The following is an 18,160-nucleotide window of genomic DNA, read 5'->3' on the forward strand; positions in this document are numbered from 1 at the left end:
GCCCAGCCCACTGCTGGCCTCCCGCCGTCAGGAACGGTCGCCGACCGTCGTCCCTGAGCGGCGGGGTCCCACCCATAGTCAGCGAACTGGGGCGGTGCGGGGAGCCCGGAGCCCCCCGGGCAGGGGGGCCTTCTTCCCGGGGAGCAGGGCTGGAAGGGGCCGCGGTCAGCGCCTCGGCCTGCGGGCCGATACGCTCGCCTTCGGGGTGTGTGTAAACATCGTTAGCGGTCGTTCGGTGTCGAGGCTCCTGGTGAGGAGGAATTAGAACACCGTAGGGTGAGGGTGCGCCTTCCGGAGAGGCCGGGTGGCTTTACGCCGAGGGGGACCCCGTCCCGGGTCACTTCTTGCCCCGGCGAAGCAGCAGCTGCTCGGCCTGGTTCCCTGCGGGCTCCTGCCTGGCCACAGAACAGCCGGAGATGGCTTTTCCAGCGCCTATTTATCGGTACTTCTGGGAAGTGCTTGCTGCAACGTGGGTTGTGCTTTTCTGTTCGTTGTAAGCTTACTTCCAGCCGGCAGTTTAAAATTGCATCCTACGGTGTTTTTTAAATGTAAAATAATCCCAGTCTTTCCTCATGGGCAGTATTCTTAAGTCCTCCTGCGTATTGTCAAATTTTCTCCTCTTGCCTCTACTGCAACAATTCTTTCTTGAGTTGGGATGCTAAACCTTGTTGATTTTTAAATGTTTTATCTCCCTTTTTTTTTTTTTTCCCAAATACTTCCTCTTTCTTCAATTTCAGAAGTGACAGGCCAGCTCTCGTTGTTTCAGCTGTAGTTAATGGCAGAGACTGTTTCTTTTTGTGGTATCTGTGTGGGTCTTTACTCAGATGCCTGTAATTTGCATGTAGTGACTTGCAAGCTTGAGATGTCAAAATATAATACTAAGTCAACAAGCCTGATGTAGGATAAAACTGGCTAGAGGTGTCTGATTTTAAGGCTTTTCCCCCAAACACAGGTAAGCTGGCAAGTATGCAAAGCTGGCAGATACGGGCATCTTACCTTGGGGGCCCTGCTTAAAGCCTATCAGAAGCAAGAGTAGATACTGTCTGGCTCCTCAAGGCACTAGAGCTTTCAGTGTTGAACTGATCCCAACCTCTCACAGAAGGACCTGCTGATAAAGGACCTGGATTGCTCTCTGGATTTTCTTTTTGAATTTTAGCAGACGTTCTCTGTGGTGGACAATGAAGTCTCTCTGCTACCCACTGAAAATCAATTATGTGTAGGTGTGATTAGAATGAAACAGAAGAGCTGTTACTGGCTAATGTCTGCTATTGCCACCTGGAGAACTGTCTTGGAGCGCTGTCAGCAGCTCTGGCGATCTGCTCATCTACTCTCCTCAGTAGCTCTGCCATCAGCAGTACAACAAAGATGTTCTGCATACTGTTTGAATTTTGTTGAGCACAGACGGGACCAAAAAGAGACAAAACACTGTATCGGCATAGGGATAGGAATTTTTTTTTTCCCCTTCCTCAGTGAAATACATATTTTGTGTATGTGTGTGGTTTAAAATACAGCTCCCAGGGACAGGCTTTAATCTCTGGATGGTGTTTTAAAATGCTGTAGGAGCAGGATAGAAGCTTTGATGGAAGTGAAAGAGAGCAAAGCTGAGTATGTGTTTCTGAAAGTCTCACTTTCCGTGACCCGCTCCCCCTTTTGTTGACTGCTTAATAATGCCATATTAATCTTTGAGGAAAGGTGTTGTGAGGATCCATCTCTAAATACTTGAGAAAGTGCACACATGTTTTGGAAACAGAAGATTGTGTGAATACATCCACAGAGTGAAACTGAAGTGTAATTTTGTATCTTCAGGATGAGTTTAACCATATTTCTGTTAGAGAGCCACAGTTTCATGGAGGAGCCACTGAAATAAATTCTACCTTTCTGGGTGTGGTTCCATGGTAACTTTAATTTTTTTTTTTTGCCTTTCATGTAAACCTTTCTTGCTTCACAAATATGTGAAACTGCTATGTGTATGCATACATACATGTGTTCGTGACTTAAAGGATGTTGTTTTTAACTCAATGTACTGCTACTGTAAACGTGTGCAACTTATTTTCATAGCTTAAGGCACCAGAAGAATTTTTAAAGAGTTAGTGCTATCTTAAAAGAAAATTCTTGCAACCATGTGAACTAGCATTGTGTCCTGAATGCAATCGTAAACTGTGTGGTCTCTTTAACCTAGTCTGTAACAGACTAGGAAGAGATCTAATTTATGGATACATTCTTACTGCTACTTGCTACAAGGTGCTTACGGTTTTTCTCTGAACAGACAAATACCCCTGTCAGGGGTGGATCTTAGGCTAGCCCGTTTGGAAGTGCCCGAGTGTCGCTGATCCTCCGCATTTTGGTGCACCCAGGAGATGGGAGATCTGCCAGTCCCAGTGTGTTGAGTTTACCTGTTTGCTGAAGTGCAGACTTGCCTCCACTGCTGCTCTTTGAGTTATTCCACTTAATAGATCACATGATTATATCACCGCAGTTTGATAGTGCTGAATGGTTGCACTGGGTCTTTTTTTTTTTTTTTTTTGGTAGAAAAATAATGTTTTCCTTTATTTGGCAGATATTTGGCTTGTAAGTTCATGAAGCTGACCATTGTTTTCCTCACCTGTAACTGTGTGCTAATTGTAATTTTTTTAAACCTCTTTCCTCTGTGGACTTCAGCTTTGCAGTTGGATGGAGAAGTAGCCTTGTTCATATATTACCATGGGTGACTGCTGCTTTTGTGTACTTTCCTAGCTGCTAAAACCACCAGGATTTGGTGATGGAGGCTTTGCTGGAAGGAATGCAAAGAAATGGGCAGGGGAGGTATGTATGCAACAGTATACACCAGTCATTCAAAACCATTTAAATATTAACCTTCCCTCTTATTCAGAATCAAATTCTCTGGTATCAGACAAAGCTTCTGTTGCTTAAATAAGGGCTTTGGAGTTTGTCCACTAGCGCATGCTGGTGGACAAATACAGTGTGCAGTGGTCTTCAGCTGGTGCAGAAGTCACTGGGTGAGCTAGCTTTGCTCTCTTATCAGATATTGTAGTCTTAATTGTTAGAAATTTAGTTTTATGTCTTCCTGAAAACCTTACCTCTTTGTTGTTGTTGTTGTTATAAACCCTTCTTACTGTCTAACATCAGGAGCAGTTGTAATTAAAGGTGTGAATAAGTATTTTTTTGGTAACAGCCTTGCAAGGTTAATGAGACATGACTTTGTTATCTGTTTTTATTGAAAACATCTGATTATTTCCTGCTTGTGTTGAAACTGCACAGTCTCATTCATCTCTGAAGAATCCTTAATGCTATCCCTTAGGTGAAAGTATCTAGGCTTTTGGATCCCCAAGAGATACTATAGTGCCGATAACGGAAAAAAGTGTTTTATGTGTTAAACAAGCGTGAAGCAAAAGTCACTGATGCCATTTTCATAGTGGTCTTTGAGAACGTGACTCAAGTTTACTGATACCGTATCTTCTACAGAGAACTGGTTGCAGAAATCAGGTTTAGATTTAGCTTTATATTAGCAGATGCTATGAAGGAAATGTTCTTGCTCTGCATAATAGTAGCTAATATTTGGTTAACTTGCAGGACAGGGTGAACTTCAAATTTAACTGATTTTTGCTCCTTTAAGAAGTATTTCTTTCCCTATAGAAAAACTGCCAAGTTGTGAAGTGTGCATGTGCCCTGGGGGAACAGGAAAATCTCAATCCCTTAACCTATTGATTTCCGTTTCTTTTCAGTGCTTCCTGTTTGACAGGGAAATTAAAGGGGTAAAGATCATCATGGAGTTCACTGCCCTCTAGGGCTGTATCTTGCAAGCCTTAATATTGTCCCTGGCTTAGCAGCTTGTGAAGTTTTAGAGTTAGTTGAATTGGCTTCAATAATTACTGCACAAAATTAGAAATTGCCGTGTCGCTAGGGAGCATGCTCTCCCCAATGGATTGCGAATGTTCTATTCTTCATTATCATGTTGTCATCCAACCCCCTCTGCTTAGGGGTTTGTCTGCATTTGTGATAAACTTCTGTTTTCAGGAGCTGATAGCTTGGCTGTAAGATTTCTCTGGTGACTGAAACTTGTTATAAAATGCCTCTGCCTGGAGAGCAATTAAGGCAAATACAAAATATGGATCAAACACGCTCCAGTTTACATAGATAATGCATAGTACCAAGACAAAGGCATAAGTGTTTGTAGGTGCTTGTAACAGTTCTCTGTATAGAAGACAAACCTCCTACATTTAAAGTGTGTAGGTCATTTGTTCTCACTGAGATTTCACAAGTATTCTTCGTTGGTCATTGCCAAATTTAGATCTCTGCCCAGTGATACGAACATGCCACTTGTGAGATACTGCATGAGAGAGTGGGACAAACACGTAAGTATTAAGTATATTTCTCTGCAAGCTAATTTGCATAGAGTTCAAAGCACTGCATGTACAGAGTTGGTTCCTTCGTGCAAATCAGTTTGTTCTGCTGACTTTGTTGGTACAGTGCCTGCTTTGTAACTTGAAGCTCTTTCCCTTCCAGTGGTGGGTTCTTGACTTCCTGTGAGGCTGAGCTGCAGGAGCTGATGAAGCAGATTGACATTATGGTGGCTCACAAGAAATCTGAATGGGAAACACAGACACAGGCTTTAGAAGCTTGCCTGAGTGTTCGAGAGCAGGAACTTGCCTCTGCCAGGGCTGCTCTGCAGGAAAAATATAAGGAGGTACCTCAGCTTCATACTGTTTTCTGATTGATGTCAACCTGTGTGTTTTACATGTCACAATGCAATATAAAGGCTGAACCTGAATTTCAGAGTTTGACTTTGCATGGACACGTGTTCCGGGTATTGTTTCATCAGTTTTGATTTTTTTTTTTTTTTTAAATTTTTAAATGCTAAACCAAAACAAGGGGTTACCTTTAGCAAATAACTGTGCTAAGTGAAACAGGAGCCTGTCTCATAGCTGGAAATCAGGAATAGAATTTACAAAGGAGCCTGGTGGAACAAGGTGCCTGTTCTGTAATTCCATCAAAGTCAAGCGATCAACTCCTTAAGGGTTGGTGGAAGTCCACAGATTGAATTGTCAGAATTTCTAGAAAGAACCCAGAGACACTGGATCTGGCTATAACAGTAATCAACAGCCCCGCAACCTGCAGTCATTGGTGGAAGAAACATTTGGTGGTGTAAACTACACCAAGATATTGCTGGGAGATTCTCCAAGGGCTATTTCATGCAGCTCAGGTTTTGTAGCCTTTAATTAAAGACCTGGGGGAAGTGCACCAAATTTCTGTATTGGTGGAGAAGTATCAGTAAGTGAAGTTTCTGCATAGGATGTGGACCATAAACTTTCTCTTGTGCAAATGAACTGATGTATCCACCAGCCCGAATCTGGGTGGCTATATCTTAAGGTCTAGCCACATTGACATTTTCTGAAAGTGTTTAAAATTTGTTCTTATAGCTGCTGTGTCCTATCTTTCAGCAGACTCTTCACTACAAATTGTCTTTTGGCAGCTCTCTGATGAAGTTGCTTTGACTTCTTGGGTTGAAAGCCAGCTGATAACTGCACAAGCAGTTGGGTTTTTTGGGTGCCTGTACAACTATACTACACCTCAAAATTACCCAAGTACTGCTGTAGCTTTTAGTAATTTGGTGTGGAATCTAGTAAAATAGAGAAATGGGACAGGTTGTAGGAACAGTGGGTTAAGAACTATGTAGTTTCTTGTTAATACGGTCAGGTGCTTCTACTGGTCTGCATGGCAAGTTTTGGAATTAATGTCTTTGTTACAGAGTTATTAAAGCTGGAGTCATGCCACAGGATTTTCATTTGCAAGAATGGTGATTTTTATCATATAGGTTATCATTATTATTATCAATTGTATTTTCTCAAGGCACTTGAAATATTTTTTTACCACCAAAAGCAAACACTGATTTCAAAACTGAACTGTAATCTATGGTTAAAGTCACTACTGGAGTATATTAATGCTTTTGGTTTACTCATGAATTTTCTGTGGCGATTTCTTTTAATTTGTTGGCTTGCTGTCCTTTGCATCTGCAGTTAGAAAGGTGGCCACTCTGGTTTGTGGGTGGGAAAAAGATGGAGGGGGGGAAGATAAAAAAGAGTCACAGGACCGGTTGAATCAATGCAAGGGAAGTCTTCCCCATGAGTTTCAAAGCCCCATTTCTTTCTTTGTCCCTTTCATCTCCATGTGGTATTTGGAATCTCCGCTTCACCTGACTGTAGTAAGATAATGATATGGCCATCTTTTCTCTTGGTAGATAGCCTGACATCATAATGTGTGTTTATGAAGAATTTGATGAAAATACCAGATAGAAATAGCTTTTTGACACAAGCCCAAACTGTAAGCTTCATTCCCAAAAATGAAAGCCAGAAACTGGCTCAAAACAAGAGGCCAGAACAGAAACAGTTCAGGCCCCAACCTACCAAAGATTTAGGCATAGACTTAATCTGATTCGTAGTGAGTGACCCCATTGAAACATGCAGTTGTTAACAGAATTAGGATCTTTTAATAGTCATTTACCACTCCTACTATAATGTATATTTATGAAATGAAAAATAATCCTAGTACCTACTGACAGTAAAGTCCACTTCTACTGTTTTGTTTGTTTGCTTTTTAACTCTTCATTCAGGTTGGCATGTTGCGTCACCAGGTAGAAGACATTGAAAAAGCCAAACAGGACATGGTTAAAGAATATGAACAACAGCTGAAGAAATTTCAAGAGGAGGTGAGTTGCAAAAAGAGAAGGTTGGTTTTTAGTTCTCAGTTGACATACGATCTGATAGGTGAAATACTTTGTGTCATTGCTTTTGTTTAAATGCAATACTTTTAAACTTCCCATTCTTTTAATGCTTATGTTCTTACAAATAAGAGCATTGAGTGTAGGCAAAGTAATATTTTTATGCTTCATTAGGCCTGTTTTTTGCACTTTGGAGAAACTTGGTGATGAACAGAAAACTGTTGGAGTAGAAATGTGTAGTAGATATATTCTTGCAGTTTTCCTGTGTTAGACATCTGCAGAAGTTTACTGCAAAAATGTCCTGTGTTCGCCCATGCTAGTCACCATAGTGCTTATTCTGAAGTTGCCATGGGTACAGGCAGCAGCAGTTTGCTCTTTCAGCATTTCATGAAATTAAAAAAGGGTGGTGGTGCAACTGGCCTGGATCATATGAGATCAAGAAACGAGAACGGTATGTGGTCTCATCTTCTTTTTGCCTCCATTGACTCTGATTTTGTTGGGAAGGATTTTGTTCTCTCAAGGCATATTAGTCTTAATACACTTAATAAAAACTAAGTATACTTAGAAAATACTTTCTGAAAATAATTTCAGAGCTTTCATCTCAAAAAGCTGCTTCTTCACTGCAAGGTGGTAGATGTGGAATGTCCTGCAGGTGGTATAACAGCATTCCATGTTTATGCCTTAACTCTTTGCCTGTCTCCACTTGCTTGTCAGTAGCAGCGAGTTAAACGGCATGAACAGCTAGTAGAGCATTGACCTGTTTTCTCTGGAGGGTTGGGCCTAGTTCATGCTCACTGTAAGCCGGAAGTTGAATTAATTTAGTAGTCTCTGCTCTGAGGACAGAAGGCATCTGTCCTCATTTAAAACACCTTACTATTCAGTATGACTAACAGTCTTCTTTCACTAGATGTTCCCACTGGAATTGTGGATAAGCTGCAAAGCAAAGCTGAGGTGCATTGGCAGATCTGCTTAAATTGCTAAGGCTAAAATACAGCATGTGTGTTGTGGCCAAAATTGCAATGTGTTGGTATTTTACCCACACAGTATTAATGTAGATGACGTTAAGCTCCAATATTCCTCAGTCTTCTGTTCTTAGTACTGTTTGGGGAGATTCTTTCTGTCTTGGTTTACCACTGTTACCAGTACAGTGTCTAACTCACTGAGGTTGTTGAAAGAATAAACCTGTACTTGTAATTTTCTGACGTGTTTGGCAAAAGATGTTTGTATATTAACTCTAAGCCTGTATGCCTGTCCATTCCCATTGAACATGTCTATGTAGTTTGGTGACTCAGGGCTCTGGAGAACCTTTTGTGATCAGTGCCTGAGGTCTTGATTGAGACTTTTTTCTTCTCACAGTCCTTCTGTTCATCCATGGGCTTAGCTTTCTCCACCAGTAAAATGGGAATGATGACTTCTCAAATTCATGTGGCTGCTTGGAAACTTTTTATTTAATAGTTGAGTTGGGGGGAGCTCATCAGATGGAAAATTCTGTGCAAGTTGCAAGTGATTATTTGCACAGAGGGTCATTTAAATGTCAAGAGTTTTTTCCTCATTCCTGCTTCTGATATGACTTTAGCATTCTAGCAGTAGGCGTAGGAATGATATTTTCTGTTGGCATTCTCCACTCATTGTGAAATACATAGTGTATCTAATCAGAAAATGACAGATGAAGTAGTGTTGATATTATGTATAATGGCAATTCTCAAATCTTTCTTCTTCCACTAAGCAGAAGAGTTCCAGTTCCCACCTGAGCTTCACGAGTGTATTTTAATCACATAAGAAATTGTACCTCTGTGTAGAACTAGCCCCCACCCCATGTGTGGTGTGATGTGCCCCTCTCTGAGGAGATCAACCACAGGTACTGCCTGCTACTACTGTGGCTGGGAGCCACCTGTAGACAGATGGGTACCATGCTCTTACTGCATTAACAGCTACATGTAAATGTTCATCTTATCAATATTTTAGTCATGTTTTAATAGTGGTAAGACAGACACCTAATTAGAGCTGCTGATGTCACGACTTCAGTGGCATCTTGCTACTCTTGCACAGCTCGGTGTATTTTGCAATCCTGTTGGTATATTAGATTCATTATATAAATAGAAGTCTTCACTTGCGAGCTGTGTGGCCTTGATTAGGGGAATTGTTTGTGTGAAGCCATTTTGTGTGCCTTCTTTCAAAGTGCTGTTTAATTTTTGCCTTACGGCCTTGAACAAAGTTGTCTCTTTCACTGTATTCCTTGCAGTTGTCCAGGCTGAGGAGGAGCTATGAGAAGCTGCAGAAGAAACAACTAAGAGAAGCTAGAGGAGAAGCTAACAAGAGGCAAGGGGACAACCAGTTTGAAATAAGCCGACTGACCAGGAAGCTGGAGGTATATAGTGAATAAGCAAGTGCCAACCAGAGTTTGTATGTATTAACGTGACTTTCTGGGCTTCACTGGTGACTGAATAGTCAACTAGGAAGTGGGCTATGAATCCTGCTTTAAAAGTACTCTCCATCTACTCTCCAGGTATAGCTCTTCTCAACTGCTTGTATAATAAAGGCAGTTTCCTGCATTGGAGCATCTGAGTGTGCAGGATAAAGTATGCTGCTGTTCTTATTCTTAGACTAAATAAAAAGAAGAAGGTGCTGGAAGAGTAATTAATTATGTGAATGGAATGAATTCCAGTGTGGTGAGGTTGTCATCTCTCTTCTTTGAGGAGGAGGGAGCTACATGTCAAACTTCTTCTCAACCCTGTCTCATCTTTTAATCTTTGTGCTATGCTGAGCTCAACCGCACTCAATTTTCTTCTACTGTACCCTGAAACATTTTGTGTCCAACAAACACATCTGACTGATGTAGTATCCAATTTCTGGAGCAGAGATTAGCATTAAAATTCTGTAGTTCGTACTTGTCATCTTAGTGATTTCAACAGCAGCGTGTTTGGAAGCTAAAGCCAGTCTGAATTGTTAAACTTCTGACAGCAAATCCATGAAACTAGCCATGAATCTGTTAGCACTTAACATTTGTAAACAGCAATAATTGACACTGACGTTTTAACTCAGGCGGGAAAGAAATACAAGCAGCACATTATGTGAGGCGTTTTATACTGCTGAGTTGGTGCATCAAATGATTGGCTAATGGTTTCCCTGCTGTGGGGAAAGGTGCATGAGGATATGGTGGAGAGAGAAAGCAAACATGGATATGAATTAGAAGGGGGCCTTCTTGTCAACTGCATGGATGTACTGCTCCAAGCCACCCCTGCTGTCCTTGCAGGAGTTTCGTCAAAAATCACTTGACTGGGAGAAGCAGCGCTTGCTTTACCAGCAGCAGGTGGCATCGCTGGAAGCACAGAGGAAGGCTTTGGCTGAACAGTCTGAGCTCATTCAGGTACAATTCATATGTGCTGAAAGTTTCTTGTTTTGTTTGTGGTAACAGGTGGGGGAGGAGGGAGGGGAGAAGAGGGAGAGATTAATGAAATCTCTCAGGCTTGAATCCAGTTTAGGTTGCCATTGAAATGACTTTTAAAGTCCCAGTGGAATAAGGTTTACTTGTATGAGTGCTCTGTGGGGTAAAAAGATCTGGAGTCTGTCAACAGAGGTTAGATAAACCTCGTGCAGCTCTCCCTGCCACCCCTCCAATTAGTAGAGAAGATAGTAGGATGAAGCTTTCCTTAGGAGGTAGAGACCACAGCATATGACACTTTACAATAGCTGTTAGATCATGTCATCTAGTTCAAAGCTGTGTACCTGCCAGTAGCTAAACATGTGTACCTTGTGGGTCCCACCCAGAGGATGATGTTGGAATATAGTCTTCCCCTATGACAGATACTTCTGCAAAGTACTGAAGTAACACCAGTTTTCAGTCCTGTCCCTGCGCCGCCCACCCCACCTCTTTTTTAAAAGTCTCATAAAGGCAAGAAGTAGTGGGGCTGCTGTTCCTGAAAAGCTAATCATTCAGTGAGTTAGTGGTGCTGCAGCAGAGTAAGATGAATTGACCTAGAGCACAGCTGTGAAGTCACACTGACACAATCACAGCAGACACTGATAAGAAGCTCTTGCTGGGGGCTTTACACTTAATGGGCTCCTGAGTTGCTCTTGAGTGGAAACTCCTGCAAGGAGGAAGTTTGTGATGACAAGATTGAGGCTGGCTCTGACAGGGGCTTTGTGAAAGGCTGACACTAGTAGATCTACAAATGGAGAGAGAGTCCTTGAGCAGAAGGTCTTGCTGCTCTGCTGTCTTTGTATCATTGATGGCTCAATTGTCTGAAAACAGATGTGTCCTTGGAGTGCAGGCTGGTATACTGGAGTGCAGAGGAACTCTTCTCACTGTGCAGCAGAAAAACACAAATTCGGGGAGATTTTTCCTAAGCAGTGTACATGACTTAGGTGCAGAGGTACTGTGAACAGATTGCCTGAATCCAAAGCCCAGCATGAAAATGCTAAATTTTTGCCTTGGATGTTTCTATGCATTTTGTATGCTTGGTTGTTTTTCTGGCACAAGGTCAAGCTGAGATCTGTGACCATGGAGTACTTCCCCTTTCTCTTCTTTCAGCTGGCTTCCCCTCATATCTTTCAGTGCAGCTTAGGGAAGCCTGGCATTCTTAGTGATGAGCACCTTCCTGTAACACCTGCAGCCTTTAAAGTCAACAGGTGAAACTTGGAATTCTGTGCTGTCCTGCATGTTCTGTGGCTGGAAATAAAAGATAGCTTAAATGTTTTCTTAATGCAGAAATAAATATTCAGGTAGTCTGGTACTCCGGTTTCTTGGGTGGAGAAAGGCTGTACTTTAAACTCTTGCCCCTCCTGATTATGTTTTCTGTCACGACTATTCAAATAATGAAAAGGCTGTAATCAAAATTATACCACAGTCTTCCAAATGCACAGTTCCTGTAGTTTTCTTAGTTATGAGGCATTATGTATCAGGCGATAAATCAAGGCATGTGGTGATTCTGAAGCTGGCGGGAATTGCTACTCTTAGAAATTGGAAGTAAAAGACTACTCTATTTTTGTTTCAGCCTTTAAAAATTGTAAGGTACTATTCAAAAAGGAAATATATGAAGTGAATATTCTTTAGACTCTTATATGAGAGCTGGCTTGTTAAATTTCACCAGCTAGCTACATGGAAAGAAATGCTATGAAATAAAGTATTGTGCCTATAAATAATAGAGCATGTATTGTTTGGTAGTCATAAGTTCCTTACAACTTTTTTTGTCAGCCATTAAGACAATGAAACATTCAAAGTGAGCATTCTCACAAGCTGTTAGAACCAGATATTTACTGCATAAAGTGAAACATAATTGACAGATCAAAAACCGAACTGGGTGTAACAGTTTGGTGGTTGTGTTTTTTTTTTTTCATTGTGCACCAAGAGCTGCTTTCTATCCTGGTGTGAAATTAATGATTGGGTAATCTCTAGCTTGTGTATGGTATTTACAAACCCTCTTACATGCTGCCGTTTCTCCTGATCTAGCCTTAGGTTAATGAGCAAAAAATAGTTGTTTTGCAACAATAGCAGCTTTGTTGTTAGGCAGTTCATACTCGGACAACTTGAGTGATTTGACATCTGCTTTTCCCAGATTCTCTTTGAATCCCTTTTGGAGTCAGAGGGCCCCCTCATTTTTATTTTTTTTTAATTCTGTTTGCCTTCAGTTTTGCCCATTGTGTAATCCTGCAACAGTACTTTCCCTAATTCCCTGAAAGGTAGTTTTGCTTTGAGCATGTGGCTTGTTACACAAAGAAATCAGTAGTTGTTTTGAATGTAGTTTTGATATACTGTGTTTTCTATAATTTAGCTTTAATGCAAACCAATTACTCTTAGCAGACTCAGCTTGCCAATCGGAAGCAGATTCTGGAGTCGGTGGAGCTGGCCAGCCGATCAGAAATCCAACACTTAACCAGCAAGCTGGAGAGGGCCAATGATGCTATCTGTGCCAACGAGTTGGAGGTGGAGAGGCTTAACATGATTGTGGATGACCTGACTGTAAACAATCGGATGATTCTGGAAGATCAGCAAAGAGTTCAGGAAGAATTAAGGCAATCCAAGAAAATGTTAGAGGTCAGTGGAGGAACTGTTAGGAAACTGAGTATAAAGCAGCGCTTGTGAGAGGTAGCAGGAATGCTTTTCATCCCAGAGCTCCCATCTCTAGAAAGAGCCTTTGTAAAGTTCCTGATTGGCCTCAAAGCTGGCTTTGTACCCATATGATGCTCTGCAGGATTTCCAAGGGTTCCTTAAAAGTCTGATCAACCTCTCATCGCGTTACAGCAAACTGATTTGGTCCATCTTGCAACAGTCATTCCTTCTCCCTCCTGTGCAGGTGCTACAGGATGAGAAGATGGAACTCAAAGCCACCTTGCAGTCTCAGGAAGATTTCATTGACAGCTCCAAGCTGCACCAGGAACAGTTACAGAAAGAGCTGGCCAGGGTGACTGAAACTCTTCACACTAAAGAACTCCTCAACAGGTAACATCTGTGCCTTGCTGGTACTTATGCTCTTGAATCCAGTTCTATATTCCAGGTTCTCCCACTGAGGACAGTAAAAGCATTTTCATACAGCTGGATCTGTACTGGTTGATATATAGAATGGTACACTGTAGTTTCCCACAAGTGCTGCGCTTCCTTGCAGCATTTGACAAATTGCATTGCTTTTGAAATCAACTGATAACTCAGTGAAGAGTGCGGAAGGGATCAGCATTCTACTCAGCTAGGTTTCTGGAGGCAGCACAGGGCTTTTGAGTTTCTTTTTCCCCAGGCATTTTCAGTCTAGTGGTGGAGGCCTTTCAGGATTTGATAATATGCTTATTGACATAGGTTAAAGTTCTTACCTATTTAATGATGTCAGATTAGGGTCTTGGTAAAGTAACTACATATGTGGCAAAATAATCTTGGCCTTCCCCATCTGCACTGGCAACATGCAAAAGCTATAGGGTTTCGATGGCCGTGTCAAAAGGTTTTGACGTATGTTACCTAACAGCCACGCTGTTTCTTGCAAGCTGGATGTCTGCTAACCGCAGAGACTATCTGGATCAGGGAGGCCAACATCACAATAGGATGTAGTCTTTTTTAATCAGCCTGAACTCAAAACAGGGGGCTGTCATCCAGCTGGTATGTTTGCTTATTCACAATGCACAGAGGTGTCACCTACTGTTGGGTTTTGTGTATTTTTCAGAAGAATTACAAGAAAATGGTGGTTATGTTCCCTGTATTAGTGAACTCAGACATGACATTTCTGTGCCGAGATTAAAATTCATGTTTCTGCTTAGGGCCTTGGAAGAACACTTGCAAGTGAAACAATTGTCTTCTCCAGGGCTGGAGCTGGAGCATATACTACTGCAGCTGGATGTTGCCCAGAAGAAGAAACAGCACTTACAGTCAGAGGTGACTCATCTTGAGAACAGGTAGCCGACTGCTTTCTTCCCCTCGATGTGCAATGAAACTTGGATAATAATATAATATCTAATGTATTGTATTCATCAAGTTACTGAGTCCCACTGATTTTTGTAGGCTTATTTTGAATATCAAAGGGCTAAAGAAATCAAATGCTATTCATTTTATGGTTTAATAGTAAGACTGTTTTGCTAATTGGTTGGCTACTTTTCACTGCACACTGTGGGTGTTTCCAGTGTTTTAGCTTGCTTGGGCTTAGCACCTTCATTTGTAATAGGTTAAGGAGTCTTTGTTAGTCAGCTGCTAAGAACCAGATCTAGACCTTCCTGGGAAATAAGAATTATAAACAAGTCTTCCTCTCTGAGTTTGTGGTTTTCAGACTAATGTTTGCATGGGAAGTTTGTAACCTTAGTATGGTAAAGAAACAAACAAGAAATGGCTATCATCTGTTAGATCAGCTTCCCAATCTCTTTTGAAATGATTTTGGTAAACAAAACCAAAGGATTGGTAAGGAACTTCTAGGTTAAGAGTCTGGTTTCTGTTATGACAGACATAGGAGACTGCTTGGAAGATCAAAGTTTCTCTGACCATGTCCTCCTCCTTGGGGTATTCTAATCTGTAGTTTTACATTTGGCACCCAGCCTGGTGTCTTCAAATGCAAGGTGTGTACAGCTGAGTGAAGAGCTGGATGAGAATATCAAAGAGCTGCAGTCAATGGAAGAACACCATACTGAGTCAAAGGCAGAGATTAAAAAGGTAATATCATTTTGTTTGTGGAGAGTGGGAAAGGTACTTGTGGAGTCAGCTGTTCCTGTGTGTGTGTCATGTGCCTCAGCAGTGCACAGTTAGCAAAGCTCCAAATGGGACCAAAGGCCAGGAGTGTTGTGGAGGCAGTGATATGCTGAAGGGTGAGGAGCAGATCTGACAAAGTAGGAGTTGAGAGGATAGGTTTGCAGGTTGCTGTACATAGCTATGCAGCTTACTTTGTGAGCATCTCGTAGGCCTACCTCTATGTGACGCAATACTTCTCTATAGTGTGGAGATACTTGAATTAGTGCTGGAGGGGCAAATATGCAAAGAAATTAAGGCCTGGAATGCTGTGTTTAAGCCTAATACAGGCTCCCAACAGGATGATGAACAGGGAGGGAATGGGCTTTGCTGTAGTATGTCCTATCACACTTGAGACAGGGCTTCAAATGTGTTCTAGTCCATATGTGAATAAGGGAGTTTGTTTCAGGCTCGATACCTAGACGTGAACTCGGGGGCTGGAAGAGATGGAGCAGCTTATCTGCCATGAGGACCTTGCCCTAGTGCTCTGTGCACCTGAGGGAGGCAAGCCCTCCAAAAGGCTTGATTTTTAATAATGGTCTAGATCAGTTAGTGTGAGAGCTTTTACTGGAGCCTGGTTAGAGTAGAAACCTTATTGGACTTGAGTGAAAAATCTCACTTCTGTGAAAATCTTTCATCCTTTATTCTGAATGTACAGAGGTGCAGATCTCGCCAGAGATGCGTGCTTGGTTACACATTTAAACAGCCACGCAATAAATGAATCTTCTACAGGCTGCTGGGAAGGAAAGAGATTTATTATGGTTGTTTCTATTTTATATACTTGGGAGGCATTGAGGTGACATGGAGATAAATCACCATATGTATAGTATTTACATGGTTAGGCAGAGATTCTGGTTCAATTTTCTAAAATGCTTGTAATTGTCAGAAAAATCCTGGAAGTTTGGGTGGTTAATATTTCTGGCTAATGGAATGGAATATTAGGGAAGAAATTATGCTATGTTGTTGTTCTATCATGTCACTGAATAAATATACAGTGTGCCTGCCAGAATACTGTATGCAGTCCAGGTCTGCTGTCTCAAAAAGGATTGAATAGAACAAGATAAGGTATGGGAAAAGATGACCAAAAGGATGGAGTGTTTTTTTACACATGGAACAGCTGAATGGAATAGGTCTTACCAGGCTGGAAAAGAGATAAATGAGATTGAACATACTAAAAATAAAATCATGCCTGTCATGTGGAAAGTAAATAGGGAGTAATTATTCTCTCATAATGCAGGGACTAGTGGTCATCAAATGGAGTTATGAAAACAAAGAGGTATATTTTTACCCTGTGCATAGCTAGCTTGTGGAAGTTTGCCATGGGTAGCTTAAGTTGCTACAAGCTAGTATTGATTCAAAAGACTGAGGACAAATTCCTGGAAGAAAAGTCTGGCTAGAGCTATTTAAAGATGCCATCTCTGCCTCAGGAAGGCTGAGTGGCAGATTGCAAGGTTATATTATGAAAGTGTTACTGTGCTTGCCCAGTGATGGTAAACCTTTGGGTATCTGTTGTTGGCCACAGAGATAGAATGGTGAGCTAAAGAGACTGTGATTCGATTAATTATGGGTCTTCTCAAGTACTCTGCAGCATGTAACTTACGTCTTGGCCCAGTTGGCAGTTCATGGTGTGGAAAAGGATTGGGATGAGGTGGTTTTCAATCAAGAAGGACAAGCATGCACAGAGGGCTTGTTACATAGAGCTTTTTGTTTTCTAGTACTTAGATTTCACGTTACCATGTGCAATACTTTTGCTTTTTTGCTGAAACATCTTTTAAAAGCTCATGGGTGGTGTGTGCATATCTTCCTCCAGCTCAAAGAGCAGCTCATTCAAGCTGAACAAACTCACAGCAGTGAGCTAGAAGGGATGAAAAGGGAAATCTCCAGGTTGACACAAGAGTTACACCAGCGGGACATCACAATTGCATCTGCAAGTGGCTCCACATCAGACCTAGAACAGCGGCTGAGAACAGAGATTGAAAGAGCAGAGAGGAAAGCGGTGGAGCACAGGGTAAAAAAAGGCAGAAGACTCTTATGCTGTCTCTTTAAGGGATCTGAAGGCTTGGAATACCATCCTAGTTTTTTAGCTATGTTAATAGTTTCCTTCTCTCTTCAGCATTTGAACAAAGACTTTGAGACCCTTCTGATTAAATCTTCTAATTTATGGTGTTCATTGAATCTGTCTTGCTGCTGCTTTCAAACCAGTAACTGACAGTCCCACAGAATTCTTTGAGATCATTCGTGCTAACTAGGCCTGGATGATGACATCTTTGAAAACTAAAGTAAATGACTGTGCATGGTTATTTGTATGGTCTTCTCCATAGGGTCCCTGCACAACTAATGGCCCCAAACTTGCTTTGCTTGAATTCAGGGTGGAAAATGCTTGTAGGATGTTGTGGGCACGTGTTGTGTTCTTTTTTCTGAGCTTGTTTTTTGCCTCTGTCTCCTCAGGTAATTCTGGTCCAGCTGGAAACCTTGAGGCTGGAAAACCGTCATCTCTCAGAAATGCTGGAAAAAACAGAGTGTGGTATGCTAGAGGTATACATTAGGGACCAGAGATGGGAAGCAGCTAGTGTTGTGTGTCCCCTGGCTGGGAACAGTAACAGTCTTTGCCCAGGCCTCTCAAAGTGCTTGGTAGAGTTCAGTGAACTTAAAACCCAAGCAAAAGAGGCAATTTGTGAGGAAATAAGGTGCAGAAATACTGAGCATCTTAGTCAGAGAATAGTGAGGAGAACTGCAGAAACAGAGCCGTCATCTCAGTTTCTTCTCCATGGGGTCTGGCCAGTGTTTTTTACTACATGTTGTTGCATTTCCATTTTATGCCAGTTTACCTCAAACCTCTGATTCTAAATCTGTGATGTCCCTTTGACCTGCCTCATTGCTGTAACTGCTCTGGTCCTTGCAATTTCTGGGGTGAGAGCATGTTCCTCTCCTGGTGAGGAGCCATTCGGCAGGACTGTCCCTTGCACGTCTGGGAATATGGGCTGGATGCCTTGGGGCAACACACCGGGAAGGGGCACTGTAGTGGGCTCCTGCTGATGTGGCACTCTTGAGTCTAGGTGAGGCCACCTCATCCAGAGAAGAGGGGAGCCTGCATGGAAGAGGTGCAGTCTTGGCAGGAATAATACCTTGAAGGTGGTTCATTTTAGTGCCTGCGTGAAGGAAGGAATGGCTAGTTTGCAAATGCTGTCTCACATAAACCAGAGTGGGCCCCTCACAGGGGCAAGGACTAGATTCAGACAGCTGAAAACCTAACA

At 41.9% G+C, this 18,160-nt stretch overlaps 1 protein-coding gene across 6 annotated transcripts in view; it reads left to right on the top strand.

Annotated features, from left to right (window-relative positions):
- The window catches only part of CEP63 (centrosomal protein 63kDa), a 43,134-nt gene that overhangs the window by 19,723 nt on the left and 5,251 nt on the right, over window positions 1-18,160 (top strand). For 2 of the 6 annotated variants that reach the window (XM_010561161.1, XM_010561159.1), the window contains exons 1-12: window positions 1,811-1,895; window positions 2,659-2,802; window positions 4,489-4,684; window positions 6,608-6,703; window positions 8,958-9,083; window positions 9,969-10,082; window positions 12,516-12,749; window positions 13,009-13,154; window positions 13,955-14,089; window positions 14,720-14,834; window positions 16,717-16,914; window positions 17,355-17,441. In XM_010561161.1, coding sequence (XP_010559463.1) covers window positions 2,759-2,802; window positions 4,489-4,684; window positions 6,608-6,703; window positions 8,958-9,083; window positions 9,969-10,082; window positions 12,516-12,749; window positions 13,009-13,154; window positions 13,955-14,089; window positions 14,720-14,834; window positions 16,717-16,914; window positions 17,355-17,441 — 1,491 coding nt within the window. In that variant the 5' untranslated portion in view covers window positions 1,811-1,895; window positions 2,659-2,758. Of the gene's footprint in view, window positions 1-1,810; window positions 1,896-2,658; window positions 2,803-4,488; window positions 4,685-6,607; window positions 6,704-8,957; window positions 9,084-9,968; window positions 10,083-12,512; window positions 12,750-13,008; window positions 13,155-13,954; window positions 14,090-14,719; window positions 14,835-16,716; window positions 16,915-17,354; window positions 17,442-18,160 lie in introns of those variants that run through there. The other 4 variants (XM_010561162.1, XM_010561160.1, XM_010561164.1 and 1 more) reach the window with 4 other exon arrangements.

This window comes from Haliaeetus leucocephalus, unplaced genomic scaffold (genome assembly GCF_000737465.1).
Source record: "Haliaeetus leucocephalus isolate CR32 unplaced genomic scaffold, Haliaeetus_leucocephalus-4.0 Scaffold143, whole genome shotgun sequence".
Taxonomy (NCBI): Eukaryota; Metazoa; Chordata; class Aves; order Accipitriformes; family Accipitridae; genus Haliaeetus; species Haliaeetus leucocephalus.